General features: G+C 48.8%; 2 protein-coding genes, 1 long non-coding RNA gene and 5 other non-coding genes across 9 annotated transcripts; 1 reads left to right on the forward strand and 7 right to left on the reverse strand.

Annotated features, from left to right (window-relative positions):
• The first annotated feature begins 14,428 nt into the window (after positions 1 to 14,428).
• On the forward strand, positions 14,429 to 17,594 carry LOC114640017. 2 transcript variants are annotated; one of them, XR_003714096.1, is made up of 3 exons: positions 14,429 to 14,471; positions 14,590 to 14,716; positions 15,840 to 17,594. It is a non-coding gene; the product is annotated as an uncharacterized LOC114640017 (long non-coding RNA). The 2 variants fall into 2 exon arrangements; XR_003714095.1 differs by having other exon boundaries at positions 14,434 to 14,716.
• On the reverse strand, positions 15,027 to 17,198 carry Rps11 (ribosomal protein S11). Its single transcript, XM_028788887.1, has 5 exons — positions 17,068 to 17,198; positions 16,197 to 16,328; positions 15,939 to 16,014; positions 15,603 to 15,732; positions 15,027 to 15,203 (listed from the first exon to the last, which is right to left on the reverse strand). The coding sequence occupies exons 1-5, from the start codon at positions 17,080 to 17,082 to the stop codon at positions 15,080 to 15,082; spliced, it is 477 nt and encodes a 158-aa protein (XP_028644720.1). The 5' UTR covers positions 17,083 to 17,198; the 3' UTR covers positions 15,027 to 15,079.
• LOC114640112 lies at positions 15,802 to 15,888 on the reverse strand. Its single transcript, XR_003714107.1, has one exon. It is a non-coding gene; the product is annotated as a small nucleolar RNA SNORD35 (small nucleolar RNA).
• Positions 17,595 to 18,713: 1,119 nt separating the features above from the next.
• Positions 18,714 to 21,953, reverse strand: Rpl13a (ribosomal protein L13a). Its single transcript, XM_028788905.1, has 8 exons — positions 21,913 to 21,953; positions 20,678 to 20,750; positions 20,385 to 20,450; positions 20,160 to 20,261; positions 19,875 to 19,960; positions 19,636 to 19,695; positions 19,272 to 19,394; positions 18,714 to 19,185 (listed from the first exon to the last, which is right to left on the reverse strand). The coding sequence occupies exons 1-8, from the start codon at positions 21,925 to 21,927 to the stop codon at positions 19,099 to 19,101; spliced, it is 612 nt and encodes a 203-aa protein (XP_028644738.1). The 5' UTR covers positions 21,928 to 21,953; the 3' UTR covers positions 18,714 to 19,098.
• On the reverse strand, positions 19,494 to 19,583 carry LOC114640107. Its single transcript, XR_003714102.1, has one exon. It is a non-coding gene; the product is annotated as a small nucleolar RNA SNORD35 (small nucleolar RNA).
• On the reverse strand, positions 19,761 to 19,830 carry LOC114640111. The gene has a single exon (XR_003714106.1). It is a non-coding gene; the product is annotated as a small nucleolar RNA SNORD34 (small nucleolar RNA).
• LOC114640109 lies at positions 20,032 to 20,116 on the reverse strand. The gene has a single exon (XR_003714104.1). It is a non-coding gene; the product is annotated as a small nucleolar RNA Z195/SNORD33/SNORD32 family (small nucleolar RNA).
• On the reverse strand, positions 20,564 to 20,646 carry LOC114640110. Its single transcript, XR_003714105.1, has one exon. It is a non-coding gene; the product is annotated as a small nucleolar RNA Z195/SNORD33/SNORD32 family (small nucleolar RNA).
• Positions 21,954 to 23,115: the final 1,162 nt, after the last annotated feature.

Consider the following 23,115-nt stretch of genomic DNA (forward strand, 5'->3'; position numbering starts at 1 on the left):
AGGAAGGAAGAAGGAAGGAAGGAAGGAGGAAGGAAGGAAGGAAGGAAGGAAGGAAGGAAGAAGGAGAGAGGGGAGGAAGGAGGAAGGAAGGAAGGAGGGAGGAAGGAAGGAAGGAAGGAGGAAGGAGAGAGGGGAGGAAGGAGGAAGGAAGGAAGGAGGGAGGAAGGAAGGAAGGAAGGAGGAAGGAAGGAAGGAAGGAAGGAAGGAAGGAAGGATTGATTGGCGGGGAAGTGTTCCTGGGAAGCTTGTCGCACCAGAGTCTAAAGGCCAACAGCTGAGGGTCAAGCCTCAGTGAAGTTAGCAGTGAATGCTGTGGGATTGTGATAATGGACACGCCTCCCTTCTTTGGAGAGAGTTCTCAAACACTAACACAGCAATCAGCTATGCTGAATGGCCACCACCAAGACCTGACCTTTCTCTTCCGATATGGAAACCCAAAACTTCCGGAAAGTCTTACAAATCAGCCCAGAACCTTTGTCCACAGTGAGAAGCTGGCTTTCTTCCCTTGTGCAATCCTACAGTTTCCAGTTTTACCTCCTCAGCTGCCATCCTCCCCAGAGCCCTCCAGGAAACACTCTGATTTCACTTAACTAAGAAGAGGGGAAAGGACTGTCTCTTAAAAAAACACACTAAACTGAACAGAAGCCTCCGAAACCCTGTGTATGATTACAGTTAAGACACTTAAATGGGACTTTCCCTCGAGAAGCCGAGGTCCACGCTTGGACCCTTTCCCTCAGTGCCTCTCTTTTTATGAATGTTCCTGTGTATCAATTTGTGTTTGAATCTCTTCCAGGGCTGTGGAGATGCCTCAGAAGGTAAAGGCATCTGCTACACAAATCTGATGATCTGAGTTCGATCCCTGGAACCCATACAAAGATGGAGGGAGGGAGGCAGGGGAGGAGGGAGGGAGGGAGGGAGGGGAGAGAGGACACAAAGTTGTCCTCTGATCTCCATGTGTGGCCTGTCTCCCTTACCACATGCATGTGTGCACACAGGCACAATAATGCATTTGAAAATTTGAGCCAGCAAAATGGTTCATTGGATAAAGGAGCTTGCTGCTAAGCCTGATGACCTGAGTTTGATCCGCAGGACCCACATGGTCAGAGAACTGAGTCCTGAAAGTTGTCCTCTGAACTCTGCATATGAACTGTGGTACGAATACACGCACAAAGTTAACTGTAATTTCTCTTAGAAAGGAAATGGAGATGAAACCCAGTCTCATGAAACATTTTTAGCCAGGTATTGGCAGCAGCAGTGACAGCACCTTTAATCCCTACGCTTGGGAGGCAGAGGCCAAGGCAGAGGAAATCTCTGAGTTTGAGGCCAGCCTGGTCTACAGAGTGAGATCTAAGACAGCCAGGGCTACACAGAGAAACCCTGTCTCGAACCCCCCCCCCCCAAAAAAATAAAGGAAGTTCTAAAAGTTTAGACCACTTCTACAGGCCACCCAGCCCCTACTACCTTCCCCTGTTCTGTGGCTTCACCTCAGTACATCCAATAACCAGTAACACACCACTGCTTTTCTGCTCTCTCAGCGCTGCCCCTGGCATGGTATTTTGGTGATCCGTATGGGGACTTCTCTTCCTTCATCTCTTGGTCACTTCTTCCTAGGGTGCCTGAGGTCAGCTCAGAGTCCAGCCCTCTCTCCAGCCCTCCGTGCCCTGTTTGCGTCCAGTTTAGTTTACTAATCTCCCTCAGAGATCTCGGGGTAGCCTGAGCAGCTAAGTTCTTATGGTGCTTAGCTTCCACTCCATGAGGCCTCATTCTCAGTGGACGCCAGTTAAAGGCCCAGATCAGTCAAATGAGCCTGGGTCTCAGCCCTGTGTCAGGGAGAGTCCACTGCCAGCAAGAAATAGCTATTCAGTGGCAGATGCATCCTCAGTAGGACCTAACGAGTCTTGTGTCTTCTCTCTCCTGTGAGTCACCTTTAGGATGTATAATCAAAAACTGGGGCCTGGAAATATAGTTCAACCATTAGAGGGTAAGCCTCATAAGGAAAGCTTCCAGAGTTCGGTTCCCAGGACCCAAAGTTCATCTTTTCAGCTTGAGAATAAATGGGAATCGCTGTCACAACAGTGCTCACCTGTGAACTCTGGCCTCAAGAGGCAAAAGCAGTCAGGGTCTCTGTCAGAGCAAAGCCAGGAGTCTGTGAGTTCAAAGCCAGCTCGTTACCAAGGAGTACAAAGTGAGACTCTGTCAAAAAAGAAAGAAAAAAAGAAAGAAAGAAAGAAAGAAAGAAAGAAAGAAAGAAAGAAAGAGAGAAAGAGAGAAAGAAAGAAAGAAAGAGCCGGGCGGTCGTGGCACACACCTTTAATCCCAGCACTTGGGAGGCAGAGGAAGGCGGATTTCTGAGTTTGAGGCTAGCCTGGTCTACAGAGTGAGTTCCAGGACAGCCAGGGCTACACAGAGAAACCCTGTCTTGAAAAAAAAAAAGAAAGAAAGAAAGAAAGAAAGAGGGAGAGAGAGAGAGAGAAAGAGAGAGAGACAGAAAGGAAAGAATGGTTCAATGGATAAAGTATTTGGTGAGAGAGAAAGAGAGAGAGAGAGAGTGTGTGTGTGTGTGTGTGTGTGAGAGAGAGAGAGAGAGAGAAGAAAGAATGGTTCAGTGGATAAAGTATTTTGTGAGAACCTGAGTTTGGATCCCTTGCACACAAATAAAAAGCCAGGTGTAAGACGGGATAGTGATGTATGCCTTTAATCCAGCACCCAGGGAGCAGAGGCAGGTAGATCTCTATGAGTTTGAGGCTAGCCTGGCCTACAGAGTAAGTTCTAGGACAGCCAGAGCTTTATAGAGAAACCCTATCTTGAAAAACAGATGAACATCTGTCACCCCAGCACAGGGTGGGGGGAGGGGCTGGGAAGATACCTGGAGCTTGCTGAGCAGCCAAACTAGTGAGCTCCAGCTTCAGTGAGGGGCCCTTCGTCAGAAAATACAATGGAGATCAAAGAAGATAACCGGTGCACACACCCTCCACACACACCCTCCACACACATCCTAAATTTGTTTACACATTTGTACTTGACACACAATTTTTAAAATTTAATCTTACTTATTATCAGTGTATTTATGTATATGCATGTGTGTGTACATTTGTATGTATGTATGTGTGCATGTGCGTGTATGCACACATGCATGTGTGTGTGTATGTGTGTGTATGTGTGTACTCCAGGAGCCGTAAGGTAGCAAGAGGTTTGCTCACTCAGCTATTTCATTGTTGTCCACAAGCTAACTTATTAATTTATTAAACCTTTACTTGTGACCATTACGGTATGTGTTCATGAAACATGTGTACAAGGACATACACCATGGCAAATGTGGAGAGCATAGCACAGCCTCATGGAATTCTTGTCTTACTATGTGTGAGTTCCAGGCATGAGACTCAGTTTACCATGCTTGTTCAGAAGATCTTTACCCTCTGAGTCATCTTGTTGGCCCCATCTTTTTTAACCCCTTTAATCCATCTATCTATCTATCTATCATCTATCTATCTATCTATCTATCTATCTATCTATCTATCTATCTATCATCTATCTATCTATCTGTTTTGAGACAAGGAATCACTATGTAGCCCTGGATGGCTTGGAACTCTATGCAGGCCAGGCTAGCCTAAAAAAATCTCAATGATTGGTCTGACTCTGCCTCTATTGTACAGGAATTAAAGGCAAGCACAACTGTATCTGGCTACACCTCACTCCTTCATAAACCATCTTTCCCCTGTAAGAGATGGCCAGGGGAATGTGTTCCCTTCCTTGTGTAACCAGCTGTTACTCCTGTTCCCTACAGTCTCCTGTGCAGCCAGCACCACTGGGCATAGTTTTCCAGTTGAGTCTTGTCTCTCTCCCTCTCCTCCCCATTTTTATTATCTTTAACCATAGGGTAGGGCATACCTGCCATGGAGCATGTGTAGAGGTCAGAAATCAGCTTTGGGAGTCAGTCCTCCCTCCAGGACCTGAATCTGTAGCCTGAGTTTGGCTACTTTGTGGGTTCTTCTTTCCTCCCACACTTTCCACCCCCTAACAACTAGATAGGAGAGAAAAAAGCATAAAGAGGAAAGGAAAGAGATCCCTGAATAAAGCCAGGGAGTTGGAAAGGGGGCGATGTTATCATTAGACCACGCCCTGCTCATTAGGGGCATCAGGCTCCTCGGGGTAAGTTTGATCTTCACTGCCAGGCTATCTAATTTCTTCTTGTTGCTTCCTTGTGCATGACTACTTAAGAAACCTCAACCACGCCGGGCAGTGGTGGCGCACGCCTTTAATCCCAGCACTTGGGAGGCAGAGGCAGGTGGATTTCTGAGTTCGAGGCCAGCCTGGTCTACAGAGTGAGTTCCAGGACAGCCAGGACTACACAGAGAGACCCTGTCTCGAAAAACCAAAAAAAAAAAAAAAAAAAAAAAAAAAAGAAACCTCAACCAACTGTTACCAACAGCAACCAACCAACAATCTACTTTTCTTGGGGCCCTAGCATTTATATACCCCCTAAAAAATCTCCAGAATTCCAAATGTCACACAACTGCAAAAAACTATCAGCTTCTGGCAAAATCATGCCCCTGCTAGAGCATGAGGCAAACTGTAGCCAGCTGCTGGGGACAGTCTAGTCAGCTGCTGGGGACAGTCTTGTGCCGTCCCGCATCTAACACCTGGGATTAAAATGAAAACATAGTCATAATATTTCTATGTTCTTAAGAAACCCAAATTTCAGCCGGGCAGTGGTGGTGTACGCCTTTGATCCCAGCACTTGGGAGGCAGAGGCAGGCAGATTTCTGAGTTTGAGGCCAGCCTGGTCTACAGACTCAGTTCCAGAATAGCCAGGGCTACACAGAGAAACTCTGTCTCAAAAAAAAAAAAAAAAAAAAAGAAACCCAAATTTCAGAATTTTCACTACAGGGATCCTCAACAGATCAGCAGGTTTAGGAGCAAGTGCTTTTACCCACTGAGCCTTCTTGCCAGCCCCCTCTTCCTTATCACCTTTAAGAACAGCTTGTTGGGACTGAAGAAGGCTCAGCAGTTAAGAGCACTGGCTATTCTTCCAGAGGACCAGGGTTCATTTCCTATCCTCTACTTGAGGGCTCATAACTACCTGCAACAGGGATCTGATACCCTCACACAGATGTGCATGCAAGCAAATCACCAACACATAAAATAAAAGTAAATATATTTATTTTTTGGTTTTGTTTGTTTGTTTGAGATAGGGTTTCTCTGTGTGGCTCTGGCTGTCTTGGAACTCACTCTGTAGAGCAGGCTGGACTTGAACTCAGAGACCAGCCTGTCTCTTTGTACTGACTGCTGGGATTCAAGTCATGTGCTACCAGCGCCTAGCTAAATAAATACTTAAAACAGCTGTGTAGCCCAGACTAGTCTCAAACTCAATAAGTAGCCCAGAATGACTTTAAACTACTGATCTTTCTGCCTCTGCCTCATTCTCTCTCTCTCTGTCCCTCCCTCCCTCCCTCCTTCCCTCCCTCCCTCTCTCTCTCTCTCTGTTTCTCTCTCTCTGCCCCTGTGCCCCTCTGCCTCTCTGCCTCTACTGGGATTCCACTGTGCTCTACCAGGCCTGGCTGGTGTGGTACTCGGGGCTGAACCCAGGACTTCCTGCAGACCAGGGCACTGACCCGGCCTTTCTCTTTCCTTTGTCCCTCAGGGAACACATAATTTTTGCATCCAAAATTGCACTGACAGGGTTAAATCAAAAGCCTCCCTGGCCTCTCTGTGGGTCTTCTCCCTTATTGTTGAGCTAGGCTGCCTAAGCAACACCAGTCATTATCTTAGCAGATCTTTCTGGAATGCTGCTCTTTAACTCTCGAATGCTCGTGAGGTCCAAAAGTGTCCACAGGAGCCTTAAAAACACAGGAGCAACAACGTGTGCCGAGGACATCGCACAGAGGACACGGTCCTGGAGTCAGAGAGTGTGTGCGCATGCGTGCGTCCGTCTGTGCATGCGTGGATAGGACAGTGCCCAGAGTCAACCGTCTTTTGTTTCTTTTTCTTTTTCTTTTTTTTTTTTTTTTTTGGTTTTTCGAGACAGGGTTTCTCTGTGTAGCCCTGGCTGTCCTGGAACTCACTCTGTAGACCAGGCTGGTCTCAAACTCAGAAATCTGCCTGCGTCTGCCTCCCAAGTGCTGGGATTAAAGCTGCCATGCCCAGTTTATCTTAGGCTCTTGGTGGACAAATTCCTGAGGGGGATGGGCCTTTAATTGCTGGTGGAGGGGACTTCATTCCTGGAGGCGGGCATGGCTGTAGGTGTCTCTGGAGTCGGAGAAAGGCCAGTTCGTGGCTTGTGGGTGATCTCATGCAGGATGGAGGAGGCATAATTCCTGGAGGTGTTTGCTCTGAGTGTGGGATCTCCATCCTGGTGGGTACCGGATGGACACGCTGGCCAAGCAGCAGCCACAGCAGCTAGGGCAGTGCCTCCTCCTTTTTTTTTTTTTCCTTTTTGAGACACGGTTTCTGTGTTTGCCCCTGGCTTTCCTGGAACTAGCTCTGTAGACCAGGCTAGCCTCTAATTCAGAAATCTGTCTGCTTCTTTCTACCTCCCAAGTGCTGAGATTAAAAGTGTGCACCACTACCACCGGGTTTGTTTTTGAGACAAAGTCTCACTGTGCTGTATTGTTAACTGGCCTGGAACTTGCTATGTAGATCAGGCTGGCATTTGGGAGGCAAGGCAGGCAGATCGCTATGAGTTTAAGGCCAGCCTGGTCTACATAGCCCAAGTCAGTCAACACTAAAGTTCACTATTTCCTCTTCATGACTGGGGAGCCTGTCCACTGGATGTTCAATAGAATTTAGAGACCTGAGCGAGTCAGTACAGACAGACAAGGAGCCAGCCAGTGCTTTGTCCTTTGCCCTCTGAAGTCTTCCAGGACTTAGGAGCCATGGGTCCCCGTAAAAGGGCCCCACAGCTCTGATAAGTCACCTGTTGGCTAGACCAAGGACAGAAGTCAGACTCTCACCACTGTCCACGCTACATGTCCCTTGATTCTATGGAAGTTATGCACTCAGCAAGACCCCGAGCGACCCCAGCAGGTGACACGCTGGTAGAGGAAACGTTAAGGGAGAGAAGGGTTCCTCCTCACTCCCATGGGATAGTCTTAAGCAGTCGCAACTGATCTTCACAGTTAAAACGCTCCATGGCTGGGAGAATGGTCCGCTGTCAACCACTAGGACCTGAGCTTGATACCCAGCACCCAAGTAAATACTGAGGTGTGGCACACACACCCCTCCCAGCACCCAGGAGGCAGCAGCAGAAGGACCAGCAACTCAAAGTCAGCCTGGAATACAAGAGATCTTGTGTCAAAAAATAAATAAATAAATGAGTGGGGCATGGTGACACAAGCCTTTAACCCCAGCATCCGAGAGGCAGAGGCAGGTGGAGCTGTTCTACAGCAAGTTCCAGGACAGCCAGGGCCACACAGAGAAATCCTGACTTGAAAAATCAAATAAATAAGTAAATAAATACATGCACACATATGCACACATATGCACACATTCTGTATTGACATGCACACATATGCACACATATGCACACATTCTGTATTGACATGCAACACATATGCACACATATGCACACATTCTGTATTGTTATCAAGCATACAGCCCCATCTGGCCTCTCGAGTCCTTTCCAGGACACAATTCCTCCATACAGACTACACTGAAACCCAGACACCTTATCTGCATAGGTCATATCAAGTCCCGGAGACCTGGGATAATTACAACCCCGGTCCTGAGCTTAGCTGTTCTGGAATGCCCCTCACATTAACTAGGGAGACTGGATTTATCTAAAACCCCTCCTCTAGGATAAAAAGCTACCAGACAATGTCTGGACCTGATCTTACACAATCTTGCCAATTCTTCGGCTACAGTCAAGGTGCAGGGCAGGCAAGCCCTGTTCCTGTGTGTCCATCTGAGTCCAGTTAACCTGTCCCATTCCCAGAAGGTCAGACAACAGCTTCCTCTGAGGGCCTGGTGGACATTACTGCCTTGTCTTCTAATGACACGTAGGAAAACTCACCCATGCAAGGCGGTGGTGGCGCACGCCTTTAATCCAGGCACTTGGGAGGCAGAGGCAGGCAGATTTCTGAGTTCGAGGCCAGCCTGGTCTACAGAGTGAGTTCCAGGACAGCCAGGGCTACACGGAGAAACCCTGTCTCGAAAAACCAAAAAAAAAAAAAAAAAAAAGAAAACTCACCCATAATACCTCCAGACTCTATTGAGTCTCCAAGGTTTTCTCCCACCTCCAGTTGTTTCCTTTATTTTGTTTTGAGACAGGGTCTCTCACTGAAGCCCAAAGGTCAGCTAGACCGGCTGGCCAACAAGCTGCTGGAACCCCCCCTGTATGTTTGCCACCCTCCCCTCTCTCCCCCAGTACTGAAGATAAGATCTACTCAGGGTCCAGCAGCCCTTTTTTTTTTTTTTTTTCTTTTTCTTTTTTTTTTTTTTTTTTTTGAGACAGGGTTTCTCTGTGTAGCCCTGGCTGTCCTGGAACTCACTCTGTAGACCAGGCTGGCCTCGAACTCAGAAATCCGCCTGCCTCTGCCTCCCAGGTACTGGGATTAAAGGCGTGCGCCACCCCACCCCACCCCCACCCCCACCCCCACCCCCACCCCCACCCCTCACCCCGGCTCCGATAAACTCTTTATTCCCAGGTCATCTGCCTTAGTGTCCCTCTTGAAGTCTTTGGAACCTTTGCTGGGATCACTATGTGGGCTGCTGGGCCAGGCTTTCACACAGGTGCTGGGGATCTGAACTTCTCATGTTTGCCCAGCATCCCCACCGATGGAGACACGCCCCCAGCTTCTGTCTATGCAGATTCTAGGTAACTGACAGTGGGCAGCTTCAGCCCTCATAGAGAGTCGATTTTTTTTTCCTTAGTTTTCCACTTTATTTTTATTTTGTGCATATGGATGGTTTGTCTGCATGTGTATCGGTGTACATTGTGCGTGCTTGGTGCCGATGCAGGCCAGATGTGGGATCGTCTGGAACTGTAGTTAAGGATGGTTGTGAGCCTCCACGTGGGTGCCGGGAAATGAATCCAGCCAGTGCTCTAAACTGCTGAGCCATCTCTCCAACCCCTGTTCCATTCTGTTTATGTGTATGAATGTGTGTTATTGGGTGTGTATGTGGTGTGTGTGTGTGTGTGTGTGTGTGTGTGTGTGAGAGAGAGAGAGAGAGAGAGAGAGCACACGGGAGTGCTGTGGCACATGTAGGAGTCAGAGGTTAGCTCTCTGAAATTGTTTCTCTCCTTCTACCAAGAGGTTCTTGGGGATCAAAGGAAGGTTGTAAGGCTTGCGTGGCAGGCACTTTTACCTGCTGAGCTAGCTCCCAGCCCAAAGCTACTCTTTAATAAGCATACTCAGACTGTCGTAAGTTTGACCCTGTGACCCATGCTTGCAGATAGCCAGTCCCAAGAAGAGACAACCCACACTGTCAGACTTATTCCTCAGCAAAGTGACACATCCACATGGGCATGCCATGAGCCACACAGGCATCCTACCTGATAAGACATAAGTAACAACTAGGTCACGGTGACAGAGAACTACTATTCCAGAAGCACAAAACTTGGCTGATTGCGTCTCTCCACTTTCCAGACCCTGCTTCTGTGTCTCAGTGCAGCTAATAAAGTCTCCTGTGTCTTGGTGGATTCAGCCAGTGCCTGCCTGTCAGCACCATCCTAGGGGTAGAAATGTTTCTTACACTTTCAACAAATAAAGGATCAAAAATGTATCACAAAGAACTGACTAGATGCTCGGTGGATAGAGGTGCTTGCTGCTAAACCAATCCTGACATCCCAAGTTTGATCCCCAGGAACCTATATGGTAGAACAGACTAGCAAAAGTTGTCCTCTGCAGCCAGGCAGTGGTGGCGCACGCCTTTAATCCCAGCACTTGGGAGGCAGAGGCAGGCAGATTTCTGAGTTCGAGGCCAGCCTGGTCTACAGAGTGAGTTCCAGGACAGCCAGGGCTACACAGAGAAACCCTGTCTCGAAAAACCAACAACAACAACAAAAAACAAAATAAAACACAACAAAAAAAGTTGTCCTCTGATCTTCACATGTGTACTATAACATAGACAATAAATCATGTAATAATCTGATCTTCACATGTGTACTATAACATAGACAATAAATAAATGTAATAAGAATTTTCTGAGGCTAGAGAGAAGGCTCATCAATCAACAGCACTTGTGATTCTTGCATGAAATACATTTAAAAAGATAAAGAGGAAAGAAGGAAAGCCAGGCCCAAGTGTGGTGGTGCACACCTTTAATCCTAGCACCTGGGAGGCAGAGGCAGGAGGATCTCTGTTACTTCCAGGCCACTCAAAAGTACATAGTGAGTCCCTGTCTCAAAAAAAAAAAAAAAAGAAAAGAAAAAGAAAAAGAAAAAGAAAAAGAAAAGGAAAAAAAGAAAAGGAAGGAAAGAAAGAAAAAGAAAACCAGGAAGGAAGTAGAGCAAGCAAGCCATGATAATTGGTCAAGCTTATGGGAAAGATTGCTAACAACAGGACCACATTTCTTCTATGTAGCAATACCTCAGCTGTACTTAAGGCCAAGCATACATGACCCCTGAGTTTATCTTACACCTTTCCCAGCTGTGAACCTGAGATTTTCTGGGAATTTCATAAACAAGACTATTAACTTTGTGTTCTGTACAGAAATTTCTTAAGTCCCCTGTGTCATTCCGGGACCTGTGTCTTTATCACCCCAGGAGTTAATTTACTGAAAGGAAGTGGGGGAAACTCTTAAGAAGTGTTTGCCCGGGTCCAATGAGATAGTTCATCAGGTAAAAGTACTTACCATGCAAGTCCCAAGACCTGGGTTCAATCCCTGGAAACCACGTGGTAGAAGGAACTGACCTCTGGAAGCTGTCTTCTGATCACAGACACACCCTAAATAAATCTAACAAAAATGTTGGTGTAAGACACATCATGGGAATCCTCTCTTGAGAAGCCCATAACTGCACTCTGATGTGTATGGTTTTCCTGAAGTGTCTTTCTCTGTTGATGCCATGCTTAAATCACACGGTGCACATACATACAAATATGTATGTATTCAGGCATATGTGGATTTTTGTGTTTTGTAATGTCTTTTTAAAAGTTTTTATTTGTGTGCAACCTGTATGAAACTTTCAGTTTTGAATGATAGATTTAGCAGCCAGAGTGAAAGCAGAAGGTTCTGGTGAGATGGCGCAGTGTGTCAGCGTGCCCACTGTCAAGCCTGGCTACCCAAGCTTGATTCCCAGCATCTGAATTGGTAGAAGACAGACTCAGTTGAATCCTGAAAGTTACTCCCTCATCTCTGTGAGGAACAGAGGGAGCCCTGAGTGTGTGAGGTCCAGAGTGGGGAGGGGAGGGGGCATGTGTGAAGTCCATCTCTGGCCCATGTGTAGCTGTTGATGGTGTATACAGAAAATAACAGTAGCCTTTTCCCAGATATTTATGGCCTGAAGACTTCTTTCCTACAGAAACAGACCAGGTAGAGATAAGCTGAATCTACCTCCTTGTTTAGCTGTGTGCAGTAACCCAGTCTCTCTGTTGAACTCTGTATAAGAAACCATTGCGTTCCTAGGTCCTGCATTTTCTCCAGCAGAGGCCAGCCCTCCCAATCCCAGGTTTTCTGTGTGTCTATGTGTTTTCTAATTTTCCGGATGTCCAGTTAGGTTTGTCCCTGGAGGGATGCTGGACATGATAGACCTCCTCCAGATGCACTCCATGGTACAGATACATATTAATTAAATAACTGTAATAACTGTCTTGTTTTTGTTGTTCAAGACAGAATTTCTCTGGGTAGCCCTGGCTGCCCTGGAACTTGCTCTGTAGACCAGGCTGGCTTCAAACTCAGAGATCACCCTGCCTCTGCTTCCTGAATGCTGAGATCAAAGGTGTGATAGGGCTATCACTGCCTGGCTAAAATTTTGTAAAAAGCATCCTGGGCTGGGCAGTGGTGGCGCACGCCTTTAATCCCAGCACCTGGGTTGCAGAGGTAGGTGGATTTCTGAGTTCGAGGCCAGCCTGGTCTACAGAGTGAGTTCCAGGACAGCAAGGGCTACACACAGAAACCCTGTCTCGAAAAACCAAAAAAAAAAAAAAAAAAAAAAAAATCCTGATTTTGAGCTTTCAGGGCTGTGGTTCAGTTGGTAGAATTCTTGCCTTGGGTTCCATCCCATGTAAATGGAGAACACCTGTCATCTCAACACTCAAGAGGTGACAGCAGCAGGGTCTGAAGTTCAAGGTCATCCTCAGCTACTTAAGGCCAGCTTGAATAGAGTGAGACTCTGTTTTTTGTTTTTTGTTTTTTTTAAAAAAGAGAGAGATAGAGTATTGCCACAGTTTGAGGATAGCCTACCCTACCAGCTCAGCCTGTTCTACAAAGCAAGTTCCAAAACAGCGAGAGCTACACAGAAGAACCCTGACAACAAAACACCCAGGAACACACTGAGAAGCCTTGCCTGGAGCCAATTGCTCCACTCTGGTCTTCTCTACCAGACAGGATTTGCTCCAGAGTCTTGTAGGAACATACTTAAACGACTTCATCAAGCTTGGTCTAAAAGACACAAGGTCCTATAACCGTACATAACCTCCGCAGCTACCTGCCAACTGTCATTCTCCTTGGGCTATAGAGTGATCTACCTGAATTGCTGCTAGTATGGACACCATTTACAGATGAGGAGACTCAAGCTCTGTGGTTGAGTGCATGAGTCATCAAAGGCTGGTGAGTGCTGAGGCTCAGTCTCAGAATACCTGGATCTTGGGGTGCCTTTTCATACTTCCCACTTCCAGGGACTGGGTGTGCAGATACACACTCTTACGGTCTTTGCAACCAACAGGCAGGAAGTAGGTTTGACTCACTCTATAGGAGAATCAAGGAGGAAGTGTGGGCTAGTGACATGGTTCAGTAGGTAGAGGTATTTATGGCAAAGCATGACGGTCTACGTTTGACTTGTGGGATCCACATGATGAAGAGAACTGAATCCTTTGACCTCCACATGGGGGTCTGTAGCAGACATGCACTCACATAAACAATATATTTTCATTTTTGGAAGAGGTTCTTACTATGGAGACAGGCTGGCTGCAAACTCTGAGATCTGCCTGACTCTTGAGTTCTGGGATCAAAGAAGCAAGTCTAAGACAGCCAGGACTGTTACATAGAGAAACTCTGTCTTGTAAACCAACCAACCAAAAACCCAAAGATGTGTATCATCACCATACCAGGCTTCGTTCGAAACAGGGTCTCTTGTGGCCTTAATCTGGTGATCCTCCTCAAGTCTCTACCTCCCAAGTGCTGGAATGACAACTGCTTGCCGTTGGTGTCTGTGAGGCGCTGGGGATGGGTCCCAGGGACTTGTACATGCTAGGCAAGCCCTCTACTACTGAGCTACAACCCCAGCTTCTCACGGTCGGATTCTACCAAGGCACTGCACCTTTGAACCACATCCTTAGCTCTTTTTAGTTTTAGTTTACGACAGGGTCTGTGTTGCCCAGAGTAGTCTCTGACTTCTGACAATCCTCCTGCCTCAGCTCAGCCTCCCTGGCAGTTGGATTACCAAGAGTATCTACATGTGACTGGTATTATTTGCCAAATGAAAACAGGTGCCTTCAATTAAAGGCCCAAATGGGTTTTGTGTCACCTGGAATCTCAGCACCCAGGAGACAGGAGGTGGGGAGACAGGTGCCAGTCTGAGGCTAACCTGGTCTACACAGGGAGCTCCAGACCATTTAGAGACACACAGGAAGACCCTGTAAAAATAATGTAAAACCATGAAGCCAGGGAGCACACTTCCACCTGGAGAGGAGGTAGGTGTGGCGGGCACTAGGGTCCGACAAGCGAGAGCTCAGTAGGGAAACTGCTGGGCTCTCCGGCAGAGGACTTGTGTTCTTCAGCTGTACAAAGGCCCAAGACCTTAATCTCCACTCTGCAGATGACAAAACTTCTTCGGGGGTCTTCTCTCAGGTGTCCCCTCACAGGCTCTGGAAATTTCAAAGGCTTAGCCCCAACCACCCCTGGGAGGAAACAAGGGAGCTGGGCTGTTGTTGTAAACACTGCCCCACCCGGAACGGAAGCACCTGCGGCTGGAGGGGGCCGCACCTCTCAACAATTGCCTTCAGATTCCTCAGGGTCCATGTCCCCTGTAACTCTGGGGCTAGTCCCTCCTCTGCTTGGTGTCTGCACTCCTGGGTGGCTGGCAGGCTCCCAGCTTGGGCGGTGCCCCCCATGGCTGGTCCCTGCCCCTTCCTGCTCGCTTTGATGCAGGCCCACTTCCTTTGACAGGAACCCCCTCCCTCAGCAGCCTGGTAAAAGGCAGAAGTCCGTGGTGAAGCAGAGCCTTCCGCAGCATCTCTTACAGGCAGAGGACTCTCCTCAAGGCCCTGTCTCCCAACCCTTGTACCAGTGCTGTGCCTCAGACCCTGGTACAGGCCTGGGGGACAGGGACTTGGGGACCCCAGCGGCAGCAACTCCAGCAAGGGACTTTTCCCCAGGTCTGTTCTCTTCCCACATACAGGGGATGCCTTGGGTCCTTTTGAGTGGGTGTTCCCATCACTCCCACATCCATCCAGACCAGCCTGTGGCCTTCTTCCCGTCACCCACCTTCTAAAGGTTCCTGTTGTTTACCCTGTCCCTGGACATAAGCCCCAGAGAAGACAGTGGCGACAGGGTTTCAAGAAGCAGACTATGATACTCAAGCTGGAGATCTTGCCCCTTCGTAGGTGTCTTCACCTGCAAGGTGAGTGTGGGACTCTGCTTGCTCTTCAGCTGTGGGAAGACCAGAGACCCCTGGGGAAAGCACAGTTCCCTGGGGTATTGAAGAGCTTAGACCTAAACTGAGGTCAGGGGCTCCACCCTCTCTTCCTCCCAAGAGACAGGGCAGAGCAGGGGATGACTAGACCAGGTAATTGACCATGTCTACTTGGTTACCAAGATTTAGAGGCTCAAAAATGGAGCCCAAGGGAATGAATGCAGCAGACACCTCAAGCTCAGGAAACCCCTTAGGTCAATCTCTGCTCTGGCCCAGGACACAAGAGACTCCAAGCCTGTTCTGTAGTTGGAAAATAACTTTATTTGTTCTAGGGCATTGGCCAGAGTCCCCTTAGAACTTCTGGAACTGCTTCTTGGTGCCAGCAGCCTTGGTGACCTTGAGCACATTGAATCGTACAGTCTTGCTCAGGGGCCTGCACTCTCCAACGGTGACAATGTCGCCGATCTGTACATCCCTGTGGGGTTAGACAACAAGAGTCTTCAGGAGGAGCCTCCCCAGCAGTCCCTTCATCCACAGACGAGCTGAGGGTACCCTCCTTTGCCCCACCTAGACAGCCACCATCTGTGTGGTTGCTAAGACCAACACACACTATAGCTTCTAACCCCCATTCGGCAGCCGCCTTCCCCAGCAGGGTACACACTCCTGGACCCCACACTCAGCACACAGGACACTTCACCGCCTTCCCCAGCAGGGTACACACTCCTGGACCCCACACTCAGCACACAGGACACTTCACTTTGTTCCAAAAGACACCCACGCGTCCATCACCTCTCCAAATCTGGGGCCCTTCCTGACACCACAGGTGCCTTCCAGCCTAGCCAGTTATCCCAAGCCATCTGTGAACCATGATCACCTGAAGCAGGGGGACAGGTGCACAGACATGTTCTTGTGACGCTTCTCAAAGCGATTGTATTTTCGGATGTAATGGAGATAGTCCCGGCGGATGACAATGGTCCTCTGCATCTTCATCTTCGTCACAACACCTGGGAGAGGGCGACAGGAAGGTGTTAGCAGGTAGGGATCAGTTGAGTAGGGGGTCCCAAAAAGTTCCATTTACGGCCTCAGCTTTGCCAATTGACTGTCTCAGCAGTGCCCTGGAGGACATCTGAAGACCATCGTGAGAACAGACATCATTTGCCAGCACCCCTGGACACAAGAACCTAGAATTACCCTTTAACTTCTCACTCACCAGACAGGATCCGACCTCGGATGGAGACATTGCCGGTGAAGGGGCATTTCTTGTCTATGTAGGTGCCCTCGATGGCCTGTACGGATAAGAAAGTGTGGTTTGGACTACCATTTCCTAAACAGACCCAAGGAGGAAGCCTCAGGGACCCAAACTACAATTCCCAGGGGCCCCATGGGCAGCCACTCTGAAGAGGGCGGGGTGACTGTGCTTCCACATGTGCAGGGCTGCATGAACCTCATCTGTTGGAGGGTCCTGTACCTCTTTGGGCGTCTTGAATCCTAGACCGATGTTTTTGTAGTACCGAGGGAGTTTTTCCTTGCCAGTTTCTCCCAGCAAAACACGCTTCTTGTTTTGAAAGATTGTAGGCTGCTTTTGGTAAGCACGCTCTGTCTGTAGGGTGAGATCACAGGTAAAGTTCGACAGACCAGAGATAATATTTCTTCCTTTCTAACTTTTATAATATTCACCCCGAAACGTCCAAACTGGCGGGCCGGCGCTCCACAATCACCACAAACCTAGTTTAGCTTACTGCATTCTGTCTACCATCTCCACAGCTTGCAGAATTCACAGCTGAGATCAGAAGTAGCTTTTCAGCAGTACTGGTTCCCCCAAACACACAAATTCACTCACTCAGGATTCACATCGTACGCACACGCAGCTGAGCCTGGTGGGCCAGATCTGTCATCCAGGTACTCGAAAGGTTGCGGCCGGATGGCAAGTTTAAGACCTGACTAAGCTAGTTAAAGCCAGATCTGCGCCAACATTTAAAATTACAGCACGGGGCTGTGGCTCTGCGGCAGAGCACTTGATAGAGAGCACGAGGCCCGAGGCTCGATTCCCATCAAGGGAAAAGATACTGCTTAAACTAGTCCCCAGGCTTGCCCTCAGGACTCCGGCCCCTCAGGACGCCTCTTCCCTCCGCAAACCATCATCCGTTAACGCCTAAGTTTTGAGAACTAACTCCCAAAGCGCTCGAGACCCCGTTACTGTGTAGCGTCCAGACCGCCAAGCCGCCTATCAGATGAAGGCACACGCAGGCACCTAGCTTCAGCTAATTCGTAAGACAACGAGGACGCCAAGGATAAGCTCCACACTGAAAAACCGAGAGAAAATAGCTAAACGCTCGAACCTGAATGTCCGCCATCTTCCCGGCAGCTTGAGAAAAGGAAGGCTAGGCCCACTCCCGGCTTCCTTATTCACCACGCGAGGTCTTGAGCGGAAGTGGCGTAGGGTCAGTCCCTTCCGGAAGTAGGAGGTACTTCCGGCGACAACACGCGCTTCTAGGACTATTCGTACGCCGCCATGATGGTGTAGGACTAAGGGGCGGGAAGAGAATCCTATCATCTCGCGAGATTTCAGGGGTCCGCTGCCGAGTGTTCATTTTGGCCGTAAAAGTGCATCGTGTGGTATCGCGAGAGTCGTAGGACGGAGTAAAGTGTCTTCTGCAGCTGGATTCCCAGGGGTCTCGAGAGCCGCGTGGTGGTTCATGTTTTCCATGGAGAAACGATGGTGCAGAGCGTGTCGCGGGAAAGTGGGTGAACTGCTTTACACCAACTAGCTTCCCAATGATGTCACGAGCAGCCAGAGTCGACTCAGCAATTTCCTTTTATTAATAGCTTCTCCTTTGATTAAAGGCTCACAGCCATTTGCTGACTAGCTCCGGTTCCGCTAGTGAATATTTTTGCGGCAAGGTGTCCAAGCTGTGGTTGAAGTCATCCAAAGCTCAAGTGCTAGAACCTTAAGTGTTAAGTCATGTAGATTAACAAGGTTGCTTGTCTGTGTTATCTCACTGTCCCGATCCGGAGGGCCATCAGGCAGATTCCTTGCGTTTCAGTCCCACACTTTGATAGGTTTATAGCCGGATTACTTTGAGGATTGTGTGACTTTAGGAGGTGTCCACTCCAAGTAATGGAGGGACCCTAATAAATTAAGCCAGGGCTTAAGAGGTGGCAAAAGCTTCTGTGCCAAAGTTTCAAGTATTCACAGCTACAGCTCTGTACAGAATAGCTACTTACAAAATAGAATGACACGGGGCTGGAGAGGTGGCTCAGAGGTTAAGAGCACTGACTGCTCTTCCAAAGGTCCTGAGTTCAATTCCCAGCAACCACATGGTGGCTCACAACCATGGTGCCCTCTTCTGGTGTGTCTGAAGACAGCTACAGTGTACTCACATACATAAATCTTAAAAAAAAAAAAAGAGTGACACTTTGTGAATGGTGCTGGTTGCCTTTAATCCCAGCACTCACGGTGAGGCCTAAGGATTTCTATTTAATTGGAGAGTTCCAGATTAGCAAGGTGTAATAAAACCTGTCTCATGGATTAGGTCAACATGAGAAGGATTTGATGTTAACCAGGAAGGTTCAGCTCCATCTAAAAGGTGTGGTACTCTATAAGCAGAATTTGAGAAAATTGGGTGTGTTCATATAAATCCCACCCAGCATTAAGGCTGACATAAATGGCCAAAACCTAGCTTCAATCCTTTATGTCAAAAATTGCACCTCCCTTTCTAGGTTCTGTTTAACTCACCATCTCTGTACCCCTTTAATCCTAGCCTCTACTCGACCTCCTGGAGTCCAGGTACCAGTGACAATTCCATATTTTGCAGCTGAGAATAAAACCATCTACGACAGGACCCACAATTTGTACCTGCACCTTCTGAGCAACAAACCACATGACCAGTTTTCAACAAAAGGGGCACACCATGAGGCAGTACACATGTGCACTGTCCTGCCCTCTGCCCCTCCCTGCATAACAGATCCAACGCAAAACACCAGGTTTAATTAAGTCAAATAATTTATTAGCACACAGAACGCTCCAGAAAAATATTGCTTTGTGGTCTGTTGGGGAGTAAAGGCAGTGCATGTACTTGGTGTCTTCAGTGTGCACGTCTAAATCCCAGCCCAGGGGGGCAGCCCTCATTCTCATAGCTGCAGAATATGGTATTGCACCAGGTGGGTGGGGCAGCCCTGCTACTCATTTTCAACACTGAAGCTCAAGTCATTCCATGGTTTTCACTTCAGTAACTCAATAAGAGGTAAGCTCAATGTACCCTCTAACCACAGGAGCAGTGCCTAAGGAACCTTAGGTCCCCACATCCCTGGTCGGCGATGGAGGAAGGGCAGGCCAGGCAGGCATGAGGCACAAACAGTCTTTATTGGGTTCACACCAGGAGTCCATTGGTCTTGAGGACCTCTGTGAACTTGCAGATTTTCTTCTCCACATTCTTTTCTGCCTGTTTCCGTAGCCTCTGTGATTTGAAAAGACAAGTGTCAGCAGAGTGGTTGCCACTCAACCAGGACCACCCTAACCCAGGAGTGCAGGTTGTGTTCGTACCAAGAGCTGCTTCTTCTTCCTATAGTGAATCTTGGCCTTTTCCTTCCGTTTCTCCTCCAGAGTGGCTGTCACCGCCTGGTACTTCCACCCGACCTCATGAGCCAGACGCCCCAGGTAAGCAAACTGCAGGGGCACAAGGCTGTAAGGACATGGAACGTGCCCCAGCAGCACAAGGGTGAGCCCTAGGGACGTTTCAGGGACTCATCCCCTACTGAGGGAGTCCTCCTGGCATCAGCTTAGCCTTTGGCATTATCGGCACTGCCCAAGTCTATGGCATACGAAGACCATCGTGAGAAAAAACCATCATCTGCCAGTCCTGAGGTCCCACAAGTATATTCTGCATGTAACCTTGCTGTATGCTTACCTTTCTGGTAGGCTTCAGCCTCACAACCTTGAGGGCAGCAGGGACCACCATCCGCTTTTTCTGTTAGAGAAAAAGAGGAGCTAAGAGACCTGTTGGGTGGAAGCACCTAGCAAGGCTGGCAGGGCAGGCGTCTCAGCCAATGGAGTTTTCATGAGGTTCAAACAATGTAGGTAATAGCAGAACATCACAGACGCTGGACGCATAGAGGCTGTGTGTGAGGCTAGGCTTGCAAGGCTCACCTTGTCATAGGGTGGAGGGATCCCATCCAACACCTTGAGGCGTTCCAGGGCAGCCTGGCCTCTCTTGGTCTTGTGGGGCAGCATGCCTGTGGGTGTAACAGCAGGCCTCATTAGAGGTGCTGAAAACCCCATCTGACCCCAGGAGCAGTGAGATAGGCCAGCCTCAGATGGTAGTGCATGTAGAGTCATCTCATAGTTGGGCAACTCGAACATGAGTGGGAGACATCCTCATCACAAGCTGCAGGTATTCTACTGCCCTATATGTTACCCATGGGACCGGCTTACCTCGCACAGTACGCCAAAAGATACGGCTTGGGGCTCGGAAGTGGTAGGGGCCTCGAGAGGGGTTGGTATTCATCCGCTTTCGGAGAAAGGCCAGATACTTTACTGCCAGGAGGAAAAGTATGTGAGATCTCTGTGGTACCAAAACCAGACAACTAAAGATCAAGCTAAACCAGGATCAAGTCAGCAAACTCCCACCTGAAGACCACCGCCCCAGCCCTAACTCACACTTGTTTCTGTAGAAATTTCCAGAAATGTTGATGCCCTCACAGCGTACAACTACCACCTTCCGGCCTAAAAAGAGCACAGAGACAGTCAGGAAACTCCCTTTACTACCAGCAAAGCCACATCCCTCATGGAAGGCTGATCTCTTCCAAAATCATGAGTCCCAAGGAAGCAGGGGCTGGCAAGTCTCAGAGCGGTGCATGGGTTGATCTCACAGTCGTGAGACTCAAACGAAAGATGGTGATTATTGCTCATCACTGACGCCCAGGCAAATGGAGATGCTGAATGAAACTTACCCAGCAATACCTGCTTGGCCACAATGGCCGCCAGGCGGCCCAGAAGATGGCCTCGGCCATCCAATATTAGAACCTGTGGAAACAAGGATTAGGAAGCAGTAAGCAGTCTGGCTCTCCAAGTTACCAACCCCTTCAGTGCCTTTCCCCACCAGGATGCCTACTATCCAGATGAACCAAGTGTCCCAAAAGGGCACTATAAAACCAACAAAGCCTAAGCCTGACCAAGCATAGACTTCGCGTGCTTGGAATTCTTTAGCATTCCTAATGTGCACATAATTTCGTTTTTTTAAATGGAACTTCCTTGTTACCCTACCAGGCCTCAAATTCCATGATAGCTGGGATCCGCTGGCATATATACGGGCAGACCCATGCACTACAACAAGGTTTGGACTTGGTTTTAGGCCCTAGCCAATTGTCAGCTTGCTGATGACCAGAACCCTCTTACAAGCAGCTCAAACGAACCCGATTTAGCTAAGCATACCACGGGTGTCCTGTCCTGACTGTGATTCTGAGCAGTGCAGAATGGTATAAATCTAAATCCTGGATTCATTTACATTAACTCCCAGGCACGGTGGCACATGCCTGTAACCCAGCACAACCTACGTGAGAAACCAATTTCTAAGATACTGTTTACTGGAGGATCTCAGAACTTTTACTTCCTGACCACCAACCTGCCTTCAAGGCATCTAAAAGCAGGAAAGGTGCGGTTCAATTCCGGACCAGACTCAAACTCACGAGGTTCCTAAGTCTGTTGAATAATTGGCTTTTGTAAGTCTGTCCCATCAATTCATCCCTTAATTCTGGAAGCACACTGGTAACACCTTGAAAAGAACTATAAGCCAAAATATCGGACGTTACAGAAATCCGGTGCCCTAAAGTCATGCAAAGCAAGAGCCTCCATCCCATCAGTCTCCTGTCTTACAAACATAACACCAGGAATGAGCAACTCCAAGCTCATAAGGTCGACCTAAATGCCGGAGATGAAACCTGTAAAAGTTCTTCCCGGTCTTGAGAACCCGAGCCCCACTCCCGTCTTCCCCAGGAAAAACGCTGCCTTTTCATCGCCTCATACCTAAAGACTGCTGCGGCTTGTTAAGCCCACGCTACACAATCCCTTCGGGTGAAAACGTTTGCTTAAGTCCCATCGCACAAGTAGAGTGGAGCAGTGGCCCCCACTCCGCTCCCGCCTGGAACCCACCCGACCCCGCACCGCCCGGCGCGCGCAGAGTCCCAACCTGTCCCTCCGCCATCTTCGGTAGCCGCCTGGGAAAGGAGGAGGTCTTGGCGCAGGGTTTCTTATCCCTTGCTGCAGGGGCGGAGGAAGTGACGCAGCCAGCTAGAGCTGGAGAGTTTCTGTCTTTTCATTGGTCGAAGCGGTAAGTGCGCGTCTATTGGGAGGCGGGCCATTTTATACTGTCCAATCAGACTATCGCATGAGTTGGATCCTGGCGGCCATGACTTTGCGGGGCGAGAGGTCACGTGGGACTCGAGGCGCCTTCAAGCCGTACAAGGCCGTCCAGCCGCAGCGGCCATATTTCGGAGGGATTGCTCTTCTCGGTTCTGGTATCCGGGATGTGGAGCGCCATTACTCCCGTCAAGTAATGGCGGTTGCAGAACACGTGGTGGCCATAAGGGGGCGAGCATAGGTCCTTCGGAGCTGTGTGTAGCGGTCCCTCCCCTCAACCTTAAGGTGTGCTGACAATTGCTGGCCTTTTCTGAACCTAGGAGTTTCCTAGGTGGAGGTAATCTTCCTGAATGGAAGAGTGTGGGGGAAAGAGGGACTTTCAGGTTCCTGAGAGGCAGACGCACTCACTTGCTTTTGTTCCCAGGCCCGTGTTTCAGCTGTGAATGTTGTCTGAGCTGTCCTCCCGGCTCTGCACCCATAACCGCCCGCCACCAAAGGAAAACGACAAAAAAGGACAGTAGATTGTTCAGAATCAAACACCACTTTTGTCCTGAAAACCTCCCTAAACATCCTAGCCTAAGTCGATTCCTCCTGTAGGTTCCAACACTGCTTTGCTTTCTTGTTACACTTTGGGGCCATGATTTTGGGGAATTGGGCTGCTTCTGCTTCACATGAGTCCTACAGTGCATTACCCCATGCTGACCCTGGGCTACTGGAGGCCTCGGAAAACAAAAAGAATCTTTTCGTTCGTTGGGTTTTTTTTGTTTTTGTTTTATCGAGACAGGGTTTCTCTGTGTAGTCCTGGCTGTCCTGGAACTCACTCTGTAGACCAGGCTGGCCTCGAACTCAGAAATCCACCTGCCTCTGCCTCCCAAGTGCTGGGATTAAAGGCGTGCGCCACCAACGCCCGGCATGGTTTGGGTTTTTACTATAAGATTTCTGTAATCCAGGCTGACCTTCAGATCCTGCCTCTGTTCTGGAGAGCCTGTATTGCATCACCAAGCACCGAAAGAGACAAGATTCTGAAACCTAA

This window comes from Grammomys surdaster, unplaced genomic scaffold (assembly GCF_004785775.1).
Source record: "Grammomys surdaster isolate TR1022 unplaced genomic scaffold, NIH_TR_1.0 125769, whole genome shotgun sequence".
In the NCBI taxonomy this organism is placed as follows: domain Eukaryota; kingdom Metazoa; phylum Chordata; class Mammalia; order Rodentia; family Muridae; genus Grammomys; species Grammomys surdaster.

Coding starts and splice junctions, on each gene's coding strand:
- Rpl13a (XM_028788905.1), bottom strand. Junction 19,696..19,874: donor TCCCTCCACCCTATGACAAG/GTGAGCCTTGCA, acceptor TTTCTCTAACAG/AAAAAGCGGATGGTGGTCCC. Junction 19,186..19,271: donor GGAAGAAGAAGCAGCTCTTG/GTACGAACACAA, acceptor TTCAAATCACAG/AGGCTACGGAAACAGGCAGA.
- Rps11 (XM_028788887.1), bottom strand. Junction 15,733..15,938: donor CCGAGGTCGGATCCTGTCTG/GTGAGTGAGAAG, acceptor GCCCTCTCCCAG/GTGTTGTGACGAAGATGAAG. Junction 15,204..15,602: donor CACCTGTCCCCCTGCTTCAG/GTGATCATGGTT, acceptor CTAACCCCACAG/GGATGTACAGATCGGCGACA.